The sequence below is a fragment of the Nyctibius grandis genome, chromosome 4, assembly GCF_013368605.1.
Source record: "Nyctibius grandis isolate bNycGra1 chromosome 4, bNycGra1.pri, whole genome shotgun sequence".
Classification (NCBI taxonomy): domain Eukaryota; kingdom Metazoa; phylum Chordata; class Aves; order Nyctibiiformes; family Nyctibiidae; genus Nyctibius; species Nyctibius grandis.
In genome coordinates this window covers 31292404-31315666 of record NC_090661.1, presented here as the reverse complement: position 1 = coordinate 31315666, position 23263 = coordinate 31292404, and the positions used below count along the sequence as shown (strand labels likewise).

Sequence of the window (23263 nt, the reverse complement as noted above, 5' to 3'; positions counted from 1 at the left end):
CACCAAATTGTTTACTACAACAGGAGAAATAAGTCAGGGAAGAAGCTGCTCCTTGTGCTTTCATGGATCACTAGCTTCGAAGTCCAATCCAATTTTAGGTGTGAGTTTGAAACAGAAGCAGGCACTGGTCGTATAAATCCATTTCTGTCTTCAACGTGAGTGACTGAGATCACGTACCTGAATGCCATAACGATTGGCTACCATAATTAGGAAAACTGCAGTGAAGTTCCAGTCCAAAAAACCTGATTAACTGGAAGCCAGTTGTTTTTGCTGGCACACTGGTAGCTGTTAATCGGGTTTCATGAGGCTGTTGGAGTGGGAACTAGGGACATGATCTTCTGAACAGGGGGGCGGTCATGCAGGTGTTTATCTGCAGCAGACACTGAGGAGATACTGCCATGGCACAAGTTTGCCAGGTCATCTACAGTGGGACCTAGAGCAGCTATTACACGGTATAGACAGGATTAAAACGAATGCCTGTCAGTGGACAGAAGCAGCTGGAACATCTGAGGATGTGCAGTGATATATGTCTCCATGAAAGTATACATTGATATTTGAAATGCGTGCTCAGGCTCCTTGGTATTGCTGGGCCTTAGACTGTTGCTGGGTGTTCAGTGACTGTAGCCATTCTTTTATATGCAGCTGCCTCAACTGTTGTCTTTCACCGTTGGGTCCAGAGTTTCCAGGGGTCTAGAGTAAAGTACCCAGCACTAAAGCTCTGTGACCAAGGTGATTGCCTATAAGATTTTGGGTGGAAGTTAGTTTGTTGGTTTTAACTTTTACAGCTGTGTTTTTGATACCTGATTACCTGAAAGGCTGCTTCTATCCACATATGGTAGTGCTACACTTAAGAGCAACAGAGATGCCCAAACTAGAGTCCTCTTGTTTTTGTAAAAAGGAGGCTGTTGATCAGTTTTTGTGAAAGATTGGTCTCTGGGACCTTTTTAATCTGAAAGACGTCTTGGAATATTCTTAATGTTTAGAATATATCAGAGTTTCTCTATATACTACTGTTTTGGATATCATCATGTGGTTTTGATAAGACTGATGTGAGGCAGAAAAGTTGGAGTTAGTGACAGCAAAAAGTTGGTCAGTGGGTCAATCCTTAAAAAGCCTTGTACAGCAGCTCTCAGATTTTTCCTAACTGAATAATACATGTCTTCACATCACGTGATGTGACTCGACATAAAATGATTGAAGCAAAACAAATATAAGCAATCCAGATTGCTCTTGAATTTTGGCAAGATGTACCTTATTTTCCTCAGTGAGTCTCAAGAGGCTGTATCATTCTGTCTACTCACAGACTTGCTTTCAGACAGGAAGTTGCTAATGCACAATAATAGAATGTGTGGCATTTTAAGAGCATTAGACCACATTTTTCAGTGCTGTAACTTCTTATGTCTTTGAATTGAATTGAATTTCACCGTCAAATCTAACAAGCAGTGTCCCAAATGCGTGCTCCACAAGGGGCAGAGATTAAGATCAGGAAGATAATGCCCTCACAGGAAGCCAATTGATTGCTTCTGAAAGCACTACTACCAAGTACTCCAGAAAATAAAATTACAGGACACTGAGGGGTTCCAGCTTCTTAGACTCAACTGGAGGAAGATAAAACAGGAAAGTGGTAGAAGGGGCTAGACAAGCAGGTTGGGAAGAAAGGAGAGGAGATAGGTCTGCAGTGAAGAAGCCAACTAAAAATTTGCAATGAATATTCATTCAAATTTGTTTCATTTTTAGGCAAAAGCAACAACCATCAAAGAAGCTCTAGCCAAATGGGTGAGTACTAGAACAGAATCTAGCTGCTTTGCAGGACTCCGTGACATGGGTTTTGACTGTATTCAGCTAACTTTATTTTTCAAACTTATTGTAAGAAATACGTTTGCTTGGGACATCTGCTATAAGAAGTTTCACAAAGTAAAAATGTTATTATTATTATCGAAGTATAATACATTCTGTTGGGCTTTCTGTGTGTTCTTGTTAAATTGATATGATTGGTAAAGATGAGTCTTGTTTGCTCTCCTGCCTTGTTCTGCTGAATATGCATTGATAGAAGGCCTGAGGCTACAAATAGATTTAAAGTTGGGGATGTCTCATGTTTTAATTATGCTCTGTTCATTTTACCTGAGTGTAGTCCTTCCCACAGAATAAACAAGTATGAAATTCTCACTGTACTGAAGTCAGCGAAACTTCTACTGTTGTCTTTTAACATATGGTCCCTCATATTGTGCAAAGCTGAACTCAGAATTCGTTACTTGCTTGTTTTTCGTCTTACAGTACTGTGTTAATACAGACAGTCATTTGGGGCGGTGGCTGACCTGGTCTTGGAGCCTTCTAGAAAGCTGTTGGCAAGGATGTGGATGTGATTTCAAATGATGATATAGGATGCTCTGGGGTCAGGTTCGCAGTCCAGTAAAAGCAGTGAGAATCTTTCCCCAGTCTCAGTGAATTTTAGTTAGGGCACAGATGTTGTTGTTCAGTATACATGCACTCTCCTGCTAATTCTGGCCAGCTGCTAGAGCAAGAGTTTATAAATGTTTTGGTCTCTAGAAGATCTGGATGTGAGGCAGTGTGGGCAGGTACAGTTGAAAGCCAGAAGATCTGTACCATCAGTTCAAGCTGCTAGTCTGTAGTTGAAGGCTACTTCCTTTTTGAATTTTGTCATTGTTTAGTACCTTCAGTATTTCAGGGTTTTTTTCAGTTATGTTGGTATATGCCACAAACTTCACTCCTGCTCTCCTAATAAGAACTAGAATGCAACAACTTGCAGACATTAGCATTACTAGAGGTGTGAACTGAGTATTAAAAAATTTTGCTTTTCCTCCCTCACTCTTTCTGCCCTCCAAAACCGCAACTCCATGTTTCTGATTAAAGATTTATTTTCCCTTTGCTCCTCTGTCACATGTCTCTTAGAGATAATACACCTGTGTCAGTGAGTTTCCATAAACGTTAGGCATGAAGTGCTGAATCTGCTTTTCTGTTCATGTTACTGGGGGTGGGTCTAAATCTTCCTTTTTCTACTCCTGATCTGGGTCCGTGTGACTTGTAAAAGTCGATCTGGTGGTGTGTTGCATTCTGGATGTTTTTCTTCCCTTTGACATAAGGGTTTACCTATGCCCTACAGTCAGGGTGACGTTCGTTAAATCAAAGCAACTTTAACTTACCAAACACATAACCTGTTCTTAAAAAAGCATCTGTTCTGCCTGTGGTTTCTCTGTGGCTTATTGTGGTCATGCAGCTGACCTTTCTTCCACTTCCTTCCACTTCACAGCTGACCACTTCTTCTGAAGTGCGCTGCAATCAGGATTAATTTTCTTCCTGCACGTGCTCACTGCTGGCCGCAGTCTGTGTTGGAAGCTCTCTCTCTTTCATGTTTTTAAGAAAAAAATGTGGGTTTTTTGTTGGTATAAACTGATAGATTATAAACTGAGTATAAATTCAAATAGATACAGTGTTGGTCTTAGAAAAGAAGTTGGAAGTTTCACATTTATATAGTGACTCAATTTGAACACATTCATCATATTCTATCAAAACATCTGACATGCTTATTTGCTAAATCGCTAATTATGAGTAAAAATATCATCACACTGAATTTGGACAGAAACTGGAATATATGTAAATGCACAAGGCAACATGCTAGTTTTTTATTAAATTAAGTTGCCTGAAGTATTTTGGGTACATAAGAGAGAAAATAATGTTATCAAGACTTGATCTTGGGTTGCGGGACTCCTAAAGGCTTCTGGGATGCAATTCATTTCATGACAAAGTAGCCATATAAACCAGGCCAGACCTCAGCTATCTCACTTTTCAGTAGCTGCATAAAAATGGGGGAGAAAGCAAGAGTCCTTGTTTTGAAAGCGCTAAGTAGATTTCTACTTTATGAATGGACCTCCAGTTCTCCCACTGAACACGGCGTGAATTGACAAAATGCTCCATTTGTGCTGTCAGGGCGGCAGCTGTCAAAACTGGTGGTACTGTCTAAATGGATACTTGTTCCAAGTGCTTAGTCAATAGTTGCCATCACTTCAGAATTTTAAAAGATTTAATAGGCTATATTTTTTAATAAACCCAAATGCTCTGAACTTTATAGAGAGTTTAATCTAGAAAATTATCAGCGTAGATTGTAAATAGGAAATTTGTCTTTTTCTGTGTTCTCTAAAATGCGAAATTTTCCCCCACTCTTTTTTAATGGCTAATTAGAAATTTTTTTCTTTTAGATTCTTAACTCTGTGAATCTGTTGAGATTCTCCCCCAAAACACACTCCCCTGTATTCAGTTTGTGTTGTGAGTTAGTGTGAGGTTCCCACGGGACAATGGTGGGAACGAGCTACTGAACGAGCTATGTCCAGGCATGTCCAGGGGGTGGTAATGGGGTGGTGATGAACTAGCCAATCATAATACAGAACAAGGGCCTTGGCTATGAGACCAACAAGCTATGGGGGAAGTTGAGGACCTTGGCTATGAGAAAAATAAGATATAGGGAAGTTGAAAAATAAGAAAGAATGCTGCACCTGCAAGATATAACTTTTTAGCATAGCCAATCAGAACTAATATAGAGGCGTGTGAACAAAGCATACTAACCAATCATAATAGAAATGACATGTACACAGAGTGTGTACAAAAATAGAATAGTATAAATGTACCCTCAATAGAATAGTATAAATGTACCCTCAGATGCGTAAATAAACAAGATCTGCTTAATGATCATATTGGTCTGCGTGCATTTACTCCGTGCCCTCTCAAGTTAATGGAAACAAGTGGTGCCCGAACAGGGACCTGACCCCGGACCAGGGGCCCTTCGGCCGGAGACTGCGGAGAAGCAGCGGACAACGGACCGAAAGGGGGATGAGAGGAAGCCAGCTGTAGAGGGCTGCCCCGGCACTGGATTTTCGCACCGGGGAAAAGAAACGGATGCAGTTCGCACTGGGAAATGGATGCGGTAAGCCTGAGTTTTGCTAGCAAAGGAAAACCTGGGTAGGGCTTCCCAGGCAGCTGGGGGAGGAATGGGGTCTACCCTGACCAAGACAGAAGTGGCAGTGGTGAAACTCCTCCAACATATACTCTCTGTGAGAGGAATTAAATATGATGAACCTGCGTTAAAGCAGTTACTGTCTTGGGCAAAAGATAAAGGACATTTTACAACCTTTAATGATGTCTGTGAAGTGCCTTTATGGGAGAAGATTGGTGACTCTCTCTGGGATGCGGTGTCAAGTGGTGATAAGGAAGCCTATAAATTGTCTACTACATGGAGGCTGGTTAGCGAAGCGTTAAAAGGAATAAAAGCGGAGAGAGAAGTCACACATACAGCTTTTATGGCTTTAGGACTGCAGGCGCCTACTACTACCTTGCTATTTGCAGGACCAAAACCTCCCACGGCCCCGGTGGCTGTACCAGTGGCAGCTCCTTTACCGCCGTGGGTACAGACGGCTCCGAAAAAAGCCGAGGAGTGGGGAGCGAGTAGAATAGATACAGATCCATCAGAACTGGTAGTGCGCCCTAAAACACGAACTCGATTTGGACTAATTGATTCAGACGCTGAACAGGAGACTTGGCCGAAACCCCCTCCGAAACCCCCTCCTCTCATTGAACTCTACGGATGAGGCTGAGCAGGAGGACAAGAAGGAGGGTAAACCTGCTTCGTATCCACCTTTACCGGATTCGCCATTTACGGAATCAGCAGTACCAGAGTCACAAGGACTTAAAGGACCGTTACCATCACGAAATGGACACGAAATTGACATGACAGAGCTTGGTAGACGACTGGAAGAATTAAAGACGGAATTGCAGCAGCACCGTTCAGCGAACGCCTCGAGACACGTGACTATGTCTCCCCCAACCCCCCCTCTGTGTTCGGGACAAGTATTAGGGCCACCTCAACCTCCTTTACAATTCCCTACTCCACCTTTAGATCAGGGCTGGGGGGGGAGGTCTGCATCCATCTGGTAATGTGGGAGGTGGGGGAGAGGGTCAGCGTCCGCCCGCGTATACAGGGGAAGAGGGGGGGGGAGTGAAATGGAAAGGGGTCATTCGGGATGCGTTATTAGAAGGAGTTATAATTCCACAAGCATATCCGGTGACTGTGGGTGCGGGTCCTGAGGGAAGAAATATTTGGCAACCATTAGATTGGAAAATTGTAAAAGAAGCATTGTTGTTACAGTTAGCGAGGGACAACACAAATGAGGATTGCAGGAAAGTTGTTGCAGGGATGGCGAATCGTGGCCCCACCTTAACCGAGCTAATGGATGCTTGCGGGAAAGTAGGAACCACCACATTTCAGATGGAGCATTTAGCAAAAAGTTTTGCGGCGGCAGTTAAGGTAGTTCATCATTGTTATACATGCGAGCAAGAAGGTCACTTTAAGAAAAACTGCCTTAAGAAGTCAAAGCTGAGTGGGAGAGATAACTGTTTTGATGTGTCATTGCTGTGGGAAGCTGGGGCATTTTGTGAAGCTGTGCAGGTCTAAGTATAATGCTCAAGGTCAGCTGATAACAACCAGCTGCAGAGCGCAGGGAAACTGGAGAAAGAACGCGGGGAGGAACCGTGTGCTGACACAAATGAATCTTCCCAACCAGTTCCAGGCCTATGCAGTCAACTCGCAGCCCGAACCGCAGGGAGCGCAGGACTGGTGTTTCCACGCGGGGTTAACCTGCGCGGCTGCCAAGCCTTGGACCTGTGGCAAACGGCCATTGTGGAACGAGTGCAGATGTGGGACATAAGGCTCAAGTTATGGCTGCGGCCGTACTTGGGGCTTACGTCATCACAATTGCAGTCTCTATTCCAATTGTTAGCAAGGGACACAAATTTAACAGCACCACGACAGACTACTGCAGAGGTACAGCAACTGATTACAGAAGTAGAAAACAGGCTACATTCCAAATTTGTACATCGTATTGATTTGAATCAGGAAATACAAATTATCACTTTGTTTGATAGGCAAATTCCATATGTAATAATTGGTCAATGGAATTCAGAATAATCAAATTCGTTACATGTATTGGAATGGTTGTTTCTACCTACCTGTCCCCATGATTGCAGAGCTATTAACACAGATTATCATCAAAGGACGGATGCGATGTCAGGAGCTTGTGGCCAGAGATCCTGCATCACTAACCGTTCCTATTGCAGCTCAATATTTTGAGTGGTGTATGGCTAATAGCTTTGTTTTGCAAACAGACATGGAGAATTTCTCGGGACAAGTGGTTTACCACTTGCCCTCCTGTCCTGTTATAAAATTGAGTGCGGAACTTCCAATTGCCACAGGAGTGTTGTGCGCAGACACTCCTGTGGATGGAATTACCATTTTTACGGATGGATCTGGAAAAACAGGCAAGGCGGGCCTTGTCTAGTATTCTGATGGCAAGTGGGAATCTATGGTAGTACAACAAAAGGGTTCACCTCAGGTGGTAGAATTACGAGCTGTATTAGAAGTATTTCAGAATTTTCCCACTCCCTTTAATTTGGTTACTGATTCAGTATATGTAGCTGGCATTGTAAAGCAATTGGATAGATCTGTTATAGAGCATACACGTAATCAGTGTGTTTTTGCATTGCTGCGAGCTCTGTGGCAAGAAATTCAAATCCGAACTGCATTGTTTTATGTTTTACATGTAAGCAAATTCTACTGCAATGACTATACAGGTGCTGGACATTAAACAGCAGGCACGTATGTCACATGAGTTTTTTCATCAAGGACATCGGGCACTGCGATGACAATTTCGTTTGTCACACAGTGATGCTCGGAATATTGTGGCTAAAGTGGAAGCAATAGCACAATTGCTTGTCAAAGTGCGTAAAAGAATTACAGACATTACCGGACTAGACTTTACCAGACTAGACTCAGATGCTATCTATTTACCTGTGAAGAAGGAATATCTACAGTGGTTAACAAATCAGTCAACTATTTTTCAAATGGCCTTACAGGACTTTACTGGACAATTGTTAACACATTTGCCAAAAGATAAAAAGCTACAGTTTATTTGCAAACAGGATTGGGAAGAATAACCTATCAGATCAGAGATACCTGTGACTGGACTAACTGTTTTTACTGATGCAGGAAAGCGATCACATTCAGCAGTTATTACCTGGCAAGAGGATGGGACAATGGAAACATTGCAAATTCTCAGGACAAACTGAGGACTCATTGCAGACACTTGAACTTTTTGCAATCTACCAGGTCTTTATAAAATGGAAGGACTTACCTGTAAATATTGTAACAGACTCTCTTTATGCAGCAGGCATTGTAAATCGAATTGAAAGAGCTTTTATACGCAACAGCACAAACTGGGGAAACCGGTCGTCATGTCAAACGACATTTACTTGCTTGCTTTGCAAGTCTTGGGGTTCTGCAACAACTTAAGACTGATAATGGACCAGCATACTGTTCACAGATTTTTCGTCAATTTTGTCAACTATGGGGTATTACACATGTCACTGGGATTCCTCATTCGCCTACGGGTCAGGCGATTGTGGAACGTGCTCATGGTACATTGAAACAGCTTCTGCAAAAACAGAAAGGGGGAGAGGTGACTGAACCTTCTGAGAGACTTGCAAAAGCTGTTTATGTACTTAACCATTTACCTTTAGCAGGAGATAAGGAGCGACCCCCAATTGTAATACATTGGGAGGCAGTTCGACAGGGAGCAAGCTATGTGCAAAACAAAGGCAAAGTGTGATATAGGGAACCAGGTACTAACGAGTGGTTGGGACCAGGGGAACTATTACTAATGGGTCGAGGTTATGCTTCTGCCTCTACAGGCACAGGCATACGATGGTTTCCGATCAAGTGTATTAAACCATATGTAGAGGTGGAATCTAGATCCGGAGATCCGACGGAGAGTAACAAAAAACAGCAGGGCAATTAGGGATGCAGCAGAAAATAGTTGGCTCAACAAAACGTGGATTGAGTTAAGACAATCAGTGAGAAAAGTATATGGAAGTAGTGAGATAATAAATCTAACTACTTCCAAAGGGGGAAATTGATACCGGATGGTTTAGCAACGGTTTAGTAAGAGTAGGCCTCAGAGTAGGCTCTAAAAGGCCTGCTCTGTGTTACCTTTACACAGAATCAGCTTTCCTGTCAGTAATTTTCCTTTCAGCTAGAATAACAGAGAATAACAGTATGTTCTGAAGCAAACTGCATGTTTTGTAGATAGAGTCTACTTATGGGAATGTTTATAATAGGCATTATCCTACTTGTGTTACCCTGTTTGTTTGCATGTTTGCAGAAAACTGTACAACGAATGGTCAATACAGCCTTTTTGGCACAACAACAGAGAGCAGGATTTATGGGTAACCAAGGCTGGGATTCTCTGACCGGGCTCTGCGAGACACAGGGAACCGGGTTTGAGTAAGAAACAAAGACAAAAAGGACGAGATAGGACATAGCTCGTTCAAAAACAAAAAGGGGGATTTGTGGGTTTCCCACAGGACAATGGTGGGAACGAGCTACTGAACGAGCTATGTCCAGGCATGTCCAGGGGGTGGTAATGGGGTGGTGATGAACTAGCCAATCATAATACAGAACAAAGGCCTTGGCTATGAGACCAACAAGCTATGGGGGAAGTTGAGGACCTTGGCTATGAGAAAAATAAGATATAGGGAAGTTGAAAAATAAGAAAGAATGCTGCACCTGCAAGATATAACTTTTTAGCATAGCCAATCAGAACTAATATAGAGGCGTGTGAACAAAGCATACTAACCAATCATAATAGAAATGACATGTACACAGAGTGTGTACAAAAATAGAATAGTATAAATGTACCCTCAATAGAATAGTATAAATGTACCCTCAGATACGTAAATAAACGAGATCTGCTTAATGATCATACTGGTCTGCGTGCATTTACTCCGTGCCCTCTCAAGTTAACGGAAACAAGTTAGGTGTGAGTTCTGTGATTTCTGGGTGAAGCAGGAAGGAGATTTTTCTGTCAGAGCTTTTAAGAATTGTCTTCTACTACAGACTGGCCCTAGTTGAGGGTCCTATATGTCAGTCTCCATGGAAGCACCTTCATTCTGAATGTTAAACCTCCATCTATTCTCCATTTCTTTATGGCAGAGGACCCCTTAGTTAAATTGCTCAAGTGTAACACAACTTTTTAAAAAAGCATATGTAATGTATAAGTTCTTTTAATGTCTTGAAAATAAGCTAGCCTTCCCCTCTTTATGCTATGCCAGCAGGAATCTTGATAAACAGTATTTAAAATGCTTTCTCTTTTCAGTAATACATTTTAGTAGTATATTGGAATTACTTCTATAGTAATTAATTTTATAGTATTTTTTAGTATAGTAATTTTTAGTAATTGCATGTAGCAATTAGCATCTTCTTCACCTTCTCTTTTTTTTTTTTAGGAAGAAAAAAATGGCCAGAAGGCTTCAGAGGCAAAGGAGGTGAAACTGTATGGTCAGATTCCTCCTGTAGAGAGGATGGATGAATCTCTATCCACGCTTGTTAACTGCGAGTAAGTTCAGTTAAAAACATATTGGAAACCAAACATTCTCTTTGCCTTTTATTAATTTTCAGTTTTTCTGCTGTCCACTCTGCAAATATGTATTAACTATGTTTAAGTGTGGCCTTCAAAGCAGCAGCTTTCTCTTTTTCTCAGCTAAGCTTCTCTTTCCACATACAGTTCCACTTTTTGTTTCTAAGATCCCTGTCACTTAACTGAGAAGATGTTAGGGTAGATTCTTTATTGATATTTGTCCCCAGAAAATTGGTATATTGTTTATCGGTATATAATTACAGCTCCATGTTTGGAGTCTATCAGCTAACTGGCACATTTATGATCCATTCCAAAATTTATGCAAAAAAATGGAGACCTAACCAGGACTTTCAGAAAGAAATTAGAGCCATTTCAGAAATAAATGTCCATGCATTTGTTAAGGCTAGGCGTAAAAAAGATAAGCCAGTATGTCATGTGAGTAACTCACGGTACTTTTCCAGAAGCTAAATAAAGTTGCAGAACTCTTGATGGTTTGAGGATATTTTGAGTCTGTTTACACGTCCAGTTAGTTTACCATCTAATGAGAGAAGAATAGACAATTATTTCTAATGCAATGGTGTTTGGACATTGAACTCTTCTAATACAGCGATCCCTTGTATACTGTGAATTGATTATTCTTGCTTTTAAAGGAAACTATCACTGTCTACAAACTGCATTGAAAGAATCGCCAACTTGAACAGCCTAAGTAAGTGACAAGCCAGTGATCAATTATATTTGTTTTCTAGTTGCTTGGACAAGACTTACACCGTAATTTGTTATATGTGTCCAGCTTTATACCTATTCTTATCCTTTTTAATTCCTCTTAGAAAATTACAAGTGACCTTTAAAATTGTCAGTCTACTGGAGAATGCATGTTTAGCTGTAACGGTGTATTAAAGCACGTATCCCTGTGCGCTAGCCTTGGCAGTTGTCTCACTGTGCAAGTTTTAAAAAAAAAGTCTATTCAGAAAGCACCTTTATCACTTCCAGTGGGCCTGAGTTGTGGTATTCAAAAGCTAATCGGTTCTAGAGTGATTTAATGACCAGTTTCTATGCTCATGATGGAGAGAGTCTGCAGTTCAACAGCTCTGTAATTGTGGTATTGGTTGGAGTGAGGTTGCAGTGTTGTAGATCTGGATGGAAAAATGCCATACCACTTTGCAGAGGATCTGGATATACTTGGTTTGATTTTGTTCTTACTTGGAAGGGGCGTGCCATCTGTCTGGAAGTGGAACTGAACTTTTATTTCGTGGGCAGCTGTGTATGACACCTTGAAACTCATTGGCTTACTGACTTTTGGACAGAAGTCTTAATGATCTGTCCTCAAGACTTTGACTCTGTGGCACGAGGCTGGCAAAGAGCTGCAGGTTTTGGGCTGGAGCTTCCAGGCTTTTCTGTCCCCATCAAATTGCCAGGTGGACAGACAAGGAACCTGGAATCCCATCCTCTCCAACTACACACCAGTGGGGCTGTCAAGGAGCTTGATGAACTTACTTGTTTTCATAATATGCTCAGACTTCAACAAATTTGCAAATACTGATCAGGGAAAAAATATTCCAGTAGTCTTTCCAAATAACTGTACCGTAGTGTTTCAATTAGAGTACCTTTGTCACGAGCAAAAAATAATTAGGCAGTTATAAATAAAAGTGAAACCAATGAAATTTTTTTAGTGGGATAAAACATTAAAAGCCTTTGAAGCATCTTAAATATTTACATTAATAAATACAGTCTGTACCAAATATTTGATCCTAAAGCCAGGCAAACTAGAACTACGTGGTCTGTCTGTTAAAGGTACAGAATACAAGGAACTCACCATCTCTGTTGGCTTCTGTGAAGGAGAGAGAAAGCAGTGCTTATAGCTATGAAAAACAAGCCAGTAATTATTACATATTTGCTTTTGCTTATTGCAGAGAGGAAGCTGAGAAATCTTTTTAAGCATCTACACTCTTTTCAGATGGAAAAGATTAGTATTAATGTATATACCTGATACTTTAGTTATGTTGAGTAGATAATTCTGTGTAAAGGATCACACCCCTGTATCCGTACATGTGAGGAAGATGTTTTAGATGACAGTGATAAGTGTCAGGTTTGTGTTTTAGAGAGTGTAAATGTTTCATGAGGGAGATCTTTCTTCCTTTAAAATATAGAATATCTCAGAACAAGAGTAATAAAAGCCAGTAACAGCTGTTAGAAACAATTTTAAGGCGTGGCTTTTTAAGCAACCTGTCATTTATGTATTTGTAAGTATCCTTTCATTTCTTATAAATTTCAAACGCTAGTGCAAACTTAAAATTTATAAATGTGAGTTACAGAGAGAATAGCTGGCTAGACCGAAAGGCCATCTCCCAGCGCTCTCCCTGCTGGATGGGGATCCTTAGGGATATTCTGGAGAATATTAGCTGTAGTAGGCTTTAGACTTACTGATTATGATGCTTCATTTTTTGAGCATGGTCATGTATTAAGCTGTTGTGTTTAAAAAGAAAAAGAATTGTCATTGTACCTCAACTTTTTAATGAAAACTAATCTTCCTGTTTTAGAATATTTGCCAGGTGTGGCTTTATCAGGTATGATTTCATCCTTGCATTTCTTGAGGCAGAACATACAACTATCAATTCTAGATAAGCCTTGAATCTTTATCTGTATCGATCTCTAGCCACTACATGTGCTGTCTGCGGAGTACCTGTTGCTACTTGGCTGGAACTTTCATTGGTCTTGCCATTAATTATTGTACTATGTATTTTCAATCATTATGAATACAAGAGCAAAACAAGATCATTAAGTATTTCATCCTTAATGCAGTTAAGAACAAGCGTTAAAACAGTCATGAAAGGTATAGATCCAAAGTTAACCCAGCTACATGCTGTCACACAGTTTGCTTATTTACACCTGCAAGAAAGCTTGTGTAAAAAATGAAAATGAGTTATACAAAAAGACTGCTATTTTGTGATAGCTTTGAGTTACACTAGTATTACACTAAACCCCAGCAAGAACAGCTCACTGGGAAAGGAGTTTTGTCTGGGTGCTAGACTAAGTTGAAATGTCTCTCATCAGACTTGTGTAAGGCAGCTTTATATGCTGCCTCAATTATAGAAATCAAATAAGATTGGAACGACTTTTGCCTGGAGAAGAAGGGGTATGAACTATGTAAGATAAAAACTAGCAAGTTAGCAGTTAGAGTTCAGGTGCAAGGTGAAATAATCATTTTTATTCAGTATTTATCTGGACTGAATTTCAACTAGCTAACCTACGCATGAGCAGCTTTGTATTCATGAGTGTGTTTCTGAGCTGTCTGCTGCATCCATTCCTGGTGATCTGTGTAGGTCAGGAGGTTTTGTTTCTGTCACACCATTCTTTCTTAACACAGCCTGTTCAGAGTGCAGTTTGTAAGTAGAATAGGGTGGTTTACCTGACTTACAGCATCTTCTTATATTTAAAAAAACCCCTCAACATTTGTTAACAAGAAACTTTCTTTGATCTGTTACAGAAAATCTGAGGATTCTGTCTTTGGGAAGAAATAACATAAAGAACTTGAATGGATTGGTATGTGCTTCTTAGTGTCAATTCTTCGCTAACAAAATGGAGTGCTGTCTGGAATGTGGGATAATTCTGCTGTGTTCATAAAAGTCTTTGCTGAATTTATGTTATTGCCTAACTATTTCTCCTTTCACTATGATCTGTTCACATTGCTTCTGAATTTTCAGATAGTCTTTCCCTCTTTTTTTTGTTTAAACATTCTTCATGTTTGGAGATTCTTCAGGGCTAATTTATTACATAAAAGGATTTTAGAAAGAGGGATTTTATTGTCTTTGACAAAGATGAACAGAACTTTTATTTGAAAACTGCTGTCTGTCTGTCTGTAAAGCCCTTTAAATTCTACTGGCTTTACACGAAAATAATTCCTACAAAGTTTTTGCATGAGGAATTTTCTACATGAAGATAATTAGGCTATGCTGCTTTACTACAAACATTGGCAGTCCTATGAACACACACTTCATGAGAGTCTGTCCTTTTTATGTTAACTGGTACCCGGAGCAATATGGCTTCAGGGGAGAAGATGGTGGCAGGACTAAGTCTACCAGGTAGGGCAAAATTTGTTGTGGAAAAAATTGGATCGGTTTTGTTACATTTGAATTAAGGGCAGAAGAACTTTTTTTTTAATCAACTTTTTTAAAAAATGAATATAGAAATTCTTTTCTTCCTCAAAAGATACTGTACATTTCTCCCACGGAATGTTTCTCTTCAAAGCTATTCCCACCTTCAGAGATACCATCTCTCTTAAGTGTGAAATGCAGAGTGAGTGTGTAATGGCTGGTTTAAAAAACCTCTCTTTTGAGACAATTGTGAAAGCAACTTCTGGCTGACAGGTACAAACACACATGCACCTGAAATGAATCATTCCCTCATATTGTATAAAACACCCTCTGAAGCAGTTGTTGAATTGCATTCACTTCATGACTTCATGCATACTTGCAGTGCACAAGCAGCCAAATTTGTCTTCTCTGCCTCTATGCCTTAAGAACAACTACTCCAGCCAGCTATTCCTTATTTTATTCTAATATTGTGATTTCTATCCTCCTAAGTCTATTTCAGATCCTTTGCTCTTAATTCCCATGAGTATTTGTCATGCATAATTAGGGACCTGCTTAAAAGGAAATGAGGACCAATGTACCTTAGTCTTTTCTCACATGAGGTGACCTGTAGGGGGTGAAGAAAGAGTCTGAAGAATAAGGAAGATATACTTCCGCTTACCTGAGCACTCCTGTCATTTTCCAGGAGGCAGTTGCAGATACCTTAGAGGAGCTGTGGATCTCGTACAACTTCATTGAGAAACTGAGGGGTATCCGTGTAATGAAGAAGCTGAAGGTTCTTTATATGTCAAATAATTTGGTGAAAGACTGGGGTAAGCCACGCCTCTCTATTCTGTAACTTCTTCTGTAGTATGGTGAATGCATGAGTTAAGTCACCAAGTACAAAATAGTTCTGTATGTTACAGAGCTTTAAGTGTCACTGATAAGCCTGCAAACATGCGCAGAATCCCTAAATATTCACTCATGCAAGAGAGTAAAAATAGTTAGAATATTGAATTTAACTTCTAAGCTCAGTGGAGTTTGTTCTTTGAATCATCTTTCTCAGACTTCTTTTAAAATGCATACCTGTGCTTTAACCTGTGCTATCCAGTCCAAGCCCAAGCCATCCCTATCCTGTTGTATTCCATGCTATTTATGTTTGCCCTGAGTTTGAAAGGAAGGTTTGGTGCAGAGGTACTTTCCGTGTTCCGCAATCTGGTTGGTGTTTTCACCTTTGTGGTTGCAGCAGAGTTTGTGAGACTGGCAGAGCTGCCATTACTAGAGGATCTGGTGTTTGTAGGCAATCCGCTACAAGAGAAATACGCCTCTGATCAGAAGAACAATTGGATTGAAGAAGCAACCAAACGGGTACCCAAGCTGAAAAAGCTGGATGGTGAGTTTGGGGCGTGAGGCAACTGGTGTGAGTTAACAGCTTAATATAAAGACAACTGAAGGGAAATTAATCATAACCTCAGAAATTCATCTGTGTGCCCATGTAATATTCCTCCATCTGCTCTTTGGAGTTACTCAGAAGTAGGCTTACTTCTGGCAGCTGAGTTTTGCAGCCCTGGCTGCAGGATCTTCTCAAAGTGTTTGATGGATTTTGGAGTATTAAGTCCAAGTGGTCTTGCAACCCACAGTTGGGCTTTACACTTGAAGTTATCCAGGCAAATAGTTTTAGCACATAACTAATAGGGAACTGAAACATACTGGTTTGAAGTTCTCTTGTGGAGTTCACATGTTGACTTGTGTAACTATATAGTTATGTGTTTAGCATTAAAGTTAACAAGGCTTTCATCTGCCACACTGAATTACAGTTTTCTCCAACGAAAGAGGGTGACATGGGGGAATGGGGATAGACAGGGATATGTTCTGGTTTGCTTCTGGTGCAGGGGCAGGTTTTCAAAGCTTCATGCAAGTTTCCTAAATGCCTGAATATCCCCCTCTTGTCACTGCATCAAGCCCAGTTTATAAGCTCTCCTCTCCTTTTTGTCGCTGATATGAAAATATATTAAAGCACATCCTGATTAGTGACAATGATTTTAAAATGTATTTTAAAAGATGTTAATTTCTGTTAATGGAGATGTTAGCTGTTCACCGTTACCTGCTGTTTACGAAAGCAATGAAGAGGAGAACAGGATTGGTAACACTAATAAAGAGCCAGAGTAGCAGCAGGGAAGGTACAAGTGTAGGTAGGGATGGCGACAAGAGGACAGCACCAGTACAGGGAGCAGTGGATGGGAAATCAAAGCCAGATCAACTGAAGTAGTAAGAATTCTTGGGAAGTGGAAGCCTGGGGAGAGAAGTGTACTGCTCTGAAGGATGGCCTGCAGTAGCCCATTTGCTGTTGTAGTAGAAAACATTTTGAGAGTGGAACAAAAATGGAATAGGGCAAGTATCTGTATGGGCAAAGAGTAACCTTGTTAGTATAAGGTTAGACCCTTAGTTTCTTAAGCATTCCTGCAGCTGGGAGCAATGGTCAGCTCTGAATGAGGCAGGTACATTTCCTATGCAATGTAGAAAGAGAGGATGATATTCAAGAACGGAAACCACAAAAACTAGAACGTTGAGCAAAAGAGAAGTCAGAAGTGCTGTAACTGGCCTTAAGGTTCTTGCTGTTACACTGTCCCAGGATCCTGTTGTGCTTATGTACTGTATGTGAGATGACTAATATAGGGACCTCAAAATTATTGAAATGTTTGAAGATCTTCTGGACAAAAATAAGCCCGGAAGGTCTCTTTTCAGCAGGTGCGTGTCTACTTTCTGTTAGTTCCTGTGCCAGGAGCCCTGCTCAGCAGTTAAGTGCCTAAAGCACAACAGAAACCAGGCTCTGGTGGGTTTATTTTCCATCTCCTACCTGTGGAAAAATGAAACACAGCACCCAGTCTTACAGTAAGCAAAGGGCTCTCACCACAAAGCCTTGCCATAGCTCAGATCTCTGCCTCAAGCTGAGCAAAGCATCAGTATGACCCAGTTCTTATTACCCAGGTGACAGCGCAGGTGAATGAACATACACCTTCACGCCCCTGCTATTCTTGTTCTAGTTATTTAGGCATGTATTTGATTGGGCTCTTTCAGCATGCTGTGAGCTTGCTGTACTATTGGGTTTTGCTATTGTGGGGAAGGTTTCTAACTTGATAAATCTTTTTTTGGGGCTGTTAGCATTGCAGCTTATTTTAAACTCATGAACACATCACTATGGGGTGTTGTGAACCCTGCAGACTGCCACAGTCTGAGGTGCCCTTGCTCAACATGGCAGTTAGTTAAAAAGGGATGTTTTTTTTTAAAATAACCAAGGGGTGAGTATAGACTACGATTCTACTGTGCAATGCAGCTTTATTCCATGACTTCAAATTTATCCCTAAGAGATGTGACCATACTGCTTCTTGGATCCACATTAAAATAATTGTATTTTGTAGTCTGGACATCCTAGTTAGGTATCATTGAGGAGGTATCCTACACTAACTTGGTCATGTATGTCATGGAAATGGCAGCACAAAGTAGGGGCCCAGCAAGACAGGCGTGACGTGCTAGTTGGTCGTTAGTTGAACCGACGTGATGCATCTCCCAGTGACCCCATTAGGCTGATCTTTGCAGGTCCTGCTTTAATACCTTTTTTATTCCCTGTTATGCAAGAAGTTGGAAAAACATCCCACAGAAGATCTCATCGGTTGAAGGCTTTTCTAGTTAAGAGCAGTTCAAGTATGTAGAAATTCATGTCAGTTAGAAGCAGTGGCAGGAAATACAACTCCTTCCTCTTTCTGCCAGTCTGACTCTTTCCAACAGTCCAGATTAGCTTTCAGGTCTATCAGCATTAACTAGATCTTTCTCTGCATAATCTATTCGTAAATCTTTGCAGATTTTCTTTCTCTCTTTTTTTCTCCTAGGTATCCTAGTTATTAAACAAGAAGAAGATGAAGAAGGAGCAAACTGATGACACTTTCTTGTTGGGTATTTAATTATTTAAGTGACTCCAGATAGCTCGGCACATAGAACTTTTATATAAATGTTTGTTTTGAAGAAAATCTTTGGGCAATTTTTAAAGACCAGCTGATCTCCACAGTCTGTCACCCAAAGAGTTAGTTACCAAAATACGGGCACACCAATTTTGTCAAGCTTATGACACCTTCTGTAGAGACCAGTGGAGCTGAGTTTATCTACTGTTTGGCTAGCAAGAGCTCTTTACTTAAACTAATATGTAACTATTTTTAATCCCTGTTTAGTGGTGCTTGTTATTCACTCTTGGGTTATAATAGAACCATTTTAGCTTGTTAGGTGCAGCTGGCCAAGGTGATCATTGGAAACACTGAGGCCAAAAGAACAATGTTGTGGTTTAGAGACATGTTACAGGCTTTGTTGTGTTTAATTTTGTCATGGGAATCCCTCAGTATTTTAAATATGCAAGTTTGCCTTTTCATCCCCTTAACTGTTATGCCAAACAGTAGTTGTGGACTTACGCACAAAAAAGTTATTGGCCTCATGATCGCTTGCTACTGGCCTTAAGTTTTGAATTGGGCTTCTCGCACTGGAACTCAACTGCATTGCTTAGAAGGCCATGTATAACTTATGTATTTATTTATTTTTAAAGAGGCAGTGGGAATTGTTTGCATGGTTTCAGTGAGACTAAAATATCTGCTAGCTTTTTTTTTTGTCTCTTACTAAGAAATTATTTTTGATCGGAATATGTGACCTATTAGCCTACAGCTGGTTCCTAGTTTTGTTTTGGGTCACTGGTGGACATAATCCTTCTCAGCTCTGGAATTTTTCTTTAACTAAGTAGCCTGACACTAGTAGAGAAGCAAACAGTGAACAAAAGACCTGGGTTTGAGGACAGAAAATTTTGGTTTTGGGGATACTCATTTTTTTATGAAAGCACAGAGGTAAGCAGTGAGAGAAAGTGTACGTAGTGGGGAAGGTGAGATGAGATGGAAAGTGAGCATTGGAAAAAAGTATTGAAGACGTACTACGTGTGCTATATTGCAGGGTAACCAGTTGTAGTAAAGGCCCCTTATATGACAGATAACTATTTTTAGTGAAAAGCATTGAACAATGGTAAAGACATACCTGATTGCACTGCTGAATGGCAGGAGTGTTTTTTTGTCTTCTCTTTAGAGAATAGATCAAGCTGAGTAGACTTTTCTGCAACTTTTTTTTTGTTTGTTTTTTCCAAAGCTTTTCTTCTAATTCATGGTACCATCTTTGTTTAAATGAAAATGGTGACAAGTGTACCTGCTGGTTCCAGACCAGGCATAGAAGGGATGGAGGCAGAATGCCACTCAGTTATTTTGTTTGTGAAGGTGTGGCAGGAGTTGAAATCTTGGAAGTCATGGTCAGAGAGAAAAAGGTAGAATTGGCCCAGACATCAGTGGTATTGAGCTCAACTCCAGCTATAATTGTAGTAGAAGATAATTCTCTCTCTAATCAATTTCTAGGTGAACAGTGTAAAGTAGAAGATTACAAGACAATCACAGTTTAGTTTCAATATTGTGCTAGTTATTCTATGATTGTTAGAGGAGTTTTTATGCATTCCAACTTAAATTGGCAATTGCTGATAAGGCTTGAGTTTTAGATTCATTACTAAGGTCAAGTGAGCTATGGCAAAGACTGTGACCATTCTTCACCTAGCACAAACTATTTCCAGGCAGCTGTTCTCTTGACCAGAAAGCAGTTTCTTAGTTAACAAGCTCACTGTATTTACCTTACAGACAACTTTATATTTGTATGTAATTTCTTTTAGACTTATTCTCCTGGCTTTATCATTAGTAAAGGCACCATTGACCAAGCAGCACGATGGGAGAGAGGGTATATAGTCAACAGCCATTTCCCATAGTCTGCTTCTAAAACTGAGCCATTCGGTTCACTTGCAGCCAATCCCTTTTGGCAAAGTGGGTGTGCTCTGGCAGTACACAGCCTATGGCACACACAGCCCCTACTGACCCCATCTTCTGGTGTGGGGCAACAGGGGATTGGCTGATGCCCTTGACGATTGTAATTAAAGTGTGTTTAACATGAGCTAGAGCTTGAGTGGGGCAAAACTTGACTTCTGCGTACTACCAACAAACAGAAATGCCAAATTCATCTATGTGTTTGGAGACATTTTCAGAATAGACGATGCAGCACTTTTGGCATAGCGCCTGGCCACGCAGTGAAGTGTTTGAACCTCTGTAGCTGGTCTCTCCTAGCACAACGTCTACAAATATGGTACGAATGGGTAAGATAGCACCTCAAATGAAACGCGACAGGAGAGCAAGTGAGCGATGAGCACACAGTCCAATGCCAAGTAATCCTGCTGGTTGATTTTTTTTTAATATCTAAATATGGTCTAAGTCTGTACATTTCTGAAGGCTGTGTTAGGTACAGCAAATACTCTACTTTGGCTATTTTGGGACATTCTGAGAGCAGTATAGAAACTTAAGTGTTCTGACTATGATTGGAACAAAACACAGCTCCACCGCCAGGATGTGAGGGATAAGAGCAGTTCCTGGCTCTTGTGATCAATCGAGGCTGTATGTATGGGAATCAGTCTAAGAACCATTGCAGCTGGTGGTAGAGCTGTGGGTATTGTGTGGCCCACTGTCATCAGCTCTTTTCACAGATTAACAGCACAAATTTTCTCTCTTTTTTTTTTTGTGCAGTTGCATTATAATTACAGCCAAAAAAAAGAAAAAAAAATTATTATTGAAGGAATGGGGCATCCAGTCTCAGCACAATTATAACAGCAGTACAGCATACTTACAAGATTTTCCTCGCCTTTCACCCTTCTCACTGTGATAAATCAGCACAGAATCTAAAACCCTTCTGATAAAAACTGTATGTCAATCTCAAGGAAACAATACAGTAAGAAAAGAATAAACTGTGGCTTTCATTTGTCAGGAGATGCTTCAGCTCTGAGCTGGTGGAAGGTTCAGCTTAATGTTGCTTTGCTTGATCAATCTTGATTACTCTCAAGAACAAATCAACACACCCCCGCCCCGAACTTTTTCTCCTCCAAAATAAGTAAAGTTTTCCTAAGTTTTAAAATTTGCACTTTAAAATTATGCACTGGATGTGGTGGAAGACATAGACAAGTGGTAGGATTAAAGCAGCTGATTTGCATATTGATGGTGCTACACCATGTCACGTATAAGCTAACAGTGAAGCTCAGCCTGCATGCCTGTAGGGAGCGGCTGAGTAAGATGGTGAAAGGCTTGTCTTTCTGTATGACTCTTTGCTCTTCCCTATCTCACCACATCCAGTGAAGTAGTAAGCACATTATTCTTCATGGATGAAAAGAGCACCCATGTAAAACTTGCAAGCCATGTGGAATTCTGCTTTCCCCAGTGAAACTATGGAGGATTAGCATCCACTTTATTCCTTAGAGAAATACCCTAAAATTAGTGATAGGAAATAGCTAGGGTTTTTACTTGCTTGTTAGCACTTTGACCTCTCTTCAAAGAGCTAGTGTATGCAGTGGTTATGTTGAGAACTGCTGGAGAAATGTGTGGAGAGACCTGAGAAGCAGCAGATTACTCAGGTTATACTAGAATTAGACTCATCTGGAAAAACTTTCACGCAAGAGAGCACTTTTAACATCCCCTTTGGCTATCTATTGTATACAGTAATTTTGTAGCATGACCAAACTGTTAAATTTGCTGTGTTTAAATTATTTAGGCCTATGTTTATAAATGTTCTTCTGTGAAACTTGTTTTAAAATAATACAACGTTATTTTATACAAACATCTTTGGCTGTTGTGTAATGAAATAGTTCAGCTTGTGGAGAGCGTTCAGACATTAAAATTTGTTCTCATTAAACTTTCCTAGCTGCTCAGGGAGCAATGTGTTTATAGTATGTAAATGCTGTTCCTTATTGCCTCTATATTTTAGAACAGAAAATAACTTAAGACTTTAAAAATGCTGATATATTGTGATTTTTGTCATCCGATACATAAATATTTTTCAATCTTTTAAGACATTGGTCGTCAGACTTTGTTCTTAGGTCCTAAGAGAAAAGTCTACTCCTGCTATATGGGGAAAAATCCAAATAAGTTAAATAAATGGTTAGTCTTTCTTCAGTACAAAATTACTAATTCACAGAATCACAGAATCAACCAGCTTGGAAGAGACCTCAGGGATCATCGAGTCCAACCGTTGCCCTGACACCACCCTGTCAACTAGACCATGGCACTAAGTCTTTTCTTAAACACATCCAGAGATGGTGACTCCACCACCTCCCTGGGCAGCCCGTTCCAATGTCTAATGACCCTTTCTGAAAAGAAATTCTTCCTTATGTCCAACCTGAACCTCTCCTGGCAAAGCTTGAGGCTGTGTCCTCTTGTCCTATTGCTAGTTGCCTGGGAGAAGAGGCCGACTCCCACTTCACTACAACCTCCCTTCAGGTAGGTGTAGACTGCAATAAGGTCACCTCAGAGCCTCCTCTTCTCCAGGCTAAACAACCCCAGCTCCCTCAGCCGTTCCTCGTAGGTCAGACCCTCCAGACCCTTCACCAGCTTGGTCGCCCTCCTCTGGACTCGCTCCAACACCTCAACATCTTTCTTGAAGTGCGGGGCCCAGAACTGGACACAGTATTCAAGGTGCGGCCTCACCAGTGCCGAGTACAGAGTTAAATTAAATTAAACTCACTTTGAATTTAATTTCTGTTAACAGCAATATACTATCATTCCATTAAATCAGGACAAGAGAAGGTTAACTGATTAATAAGCTTCTGTAATAGAAACTTTAGCC

The 23263-nt window shown here is 40.5% G+C and overlaps 1 protein-coding gene across 7 annotated transcripts in view; it reads left to right on the top strand.

Moving 5' to 3' along the window:
- The window catches only part of LOC137662197 (dynein axonemal light chain 1-like), a 31853-nt gene extending 9364 nt beyond the window's left edge, over nucleotides 1-22489 (top strand). For 3 of the 7 annotated variants that reach the window (XM_068398324.1, XM_068398330.1, XM_068398329.1), the window contains 7 exons: nucleotides 1738-1776; nucleotides 10345-10454; nucleotides 11126-11181; nucleotides 13960-14015; nucleotides 15249-15375; nucleotides 15789-15935; nucleotides 18430-22489. In XM_068398324.1, coding sequence (XP_068254425.1) covers nucleotides 1738-1776; nucleotides 10345-10454; nucleotides 11126-11181; nucleotides 13960-14015; nucleotides 15249-15375; nucleotides 15789-15935; nucleotides 18430-18476 — 582 coding nt within the window. In that variant the 3' untranslated portion in view covers nucleotides 18477-22489. Of the gene's footprint in view, nucleotides 1-1737; nucleotides 1777-4769; nucleotides 4937-5355; nucleotides 5546-10344; nucleotides 10455-11125; nucleotides 11182-13959; nucleotides 14016-15248; nucleotides 15376-15788; nucleotides 15936-18429 lie in introns of those variants that run through there. The other 4 variants (XM_068398327.1, XM_068398325.1, XM_068398326.1 and 1 more) reach the window with 4 other exon arrangements.
- Nucleotides 22490-23263: the final 774 nt, after the last annotated feature.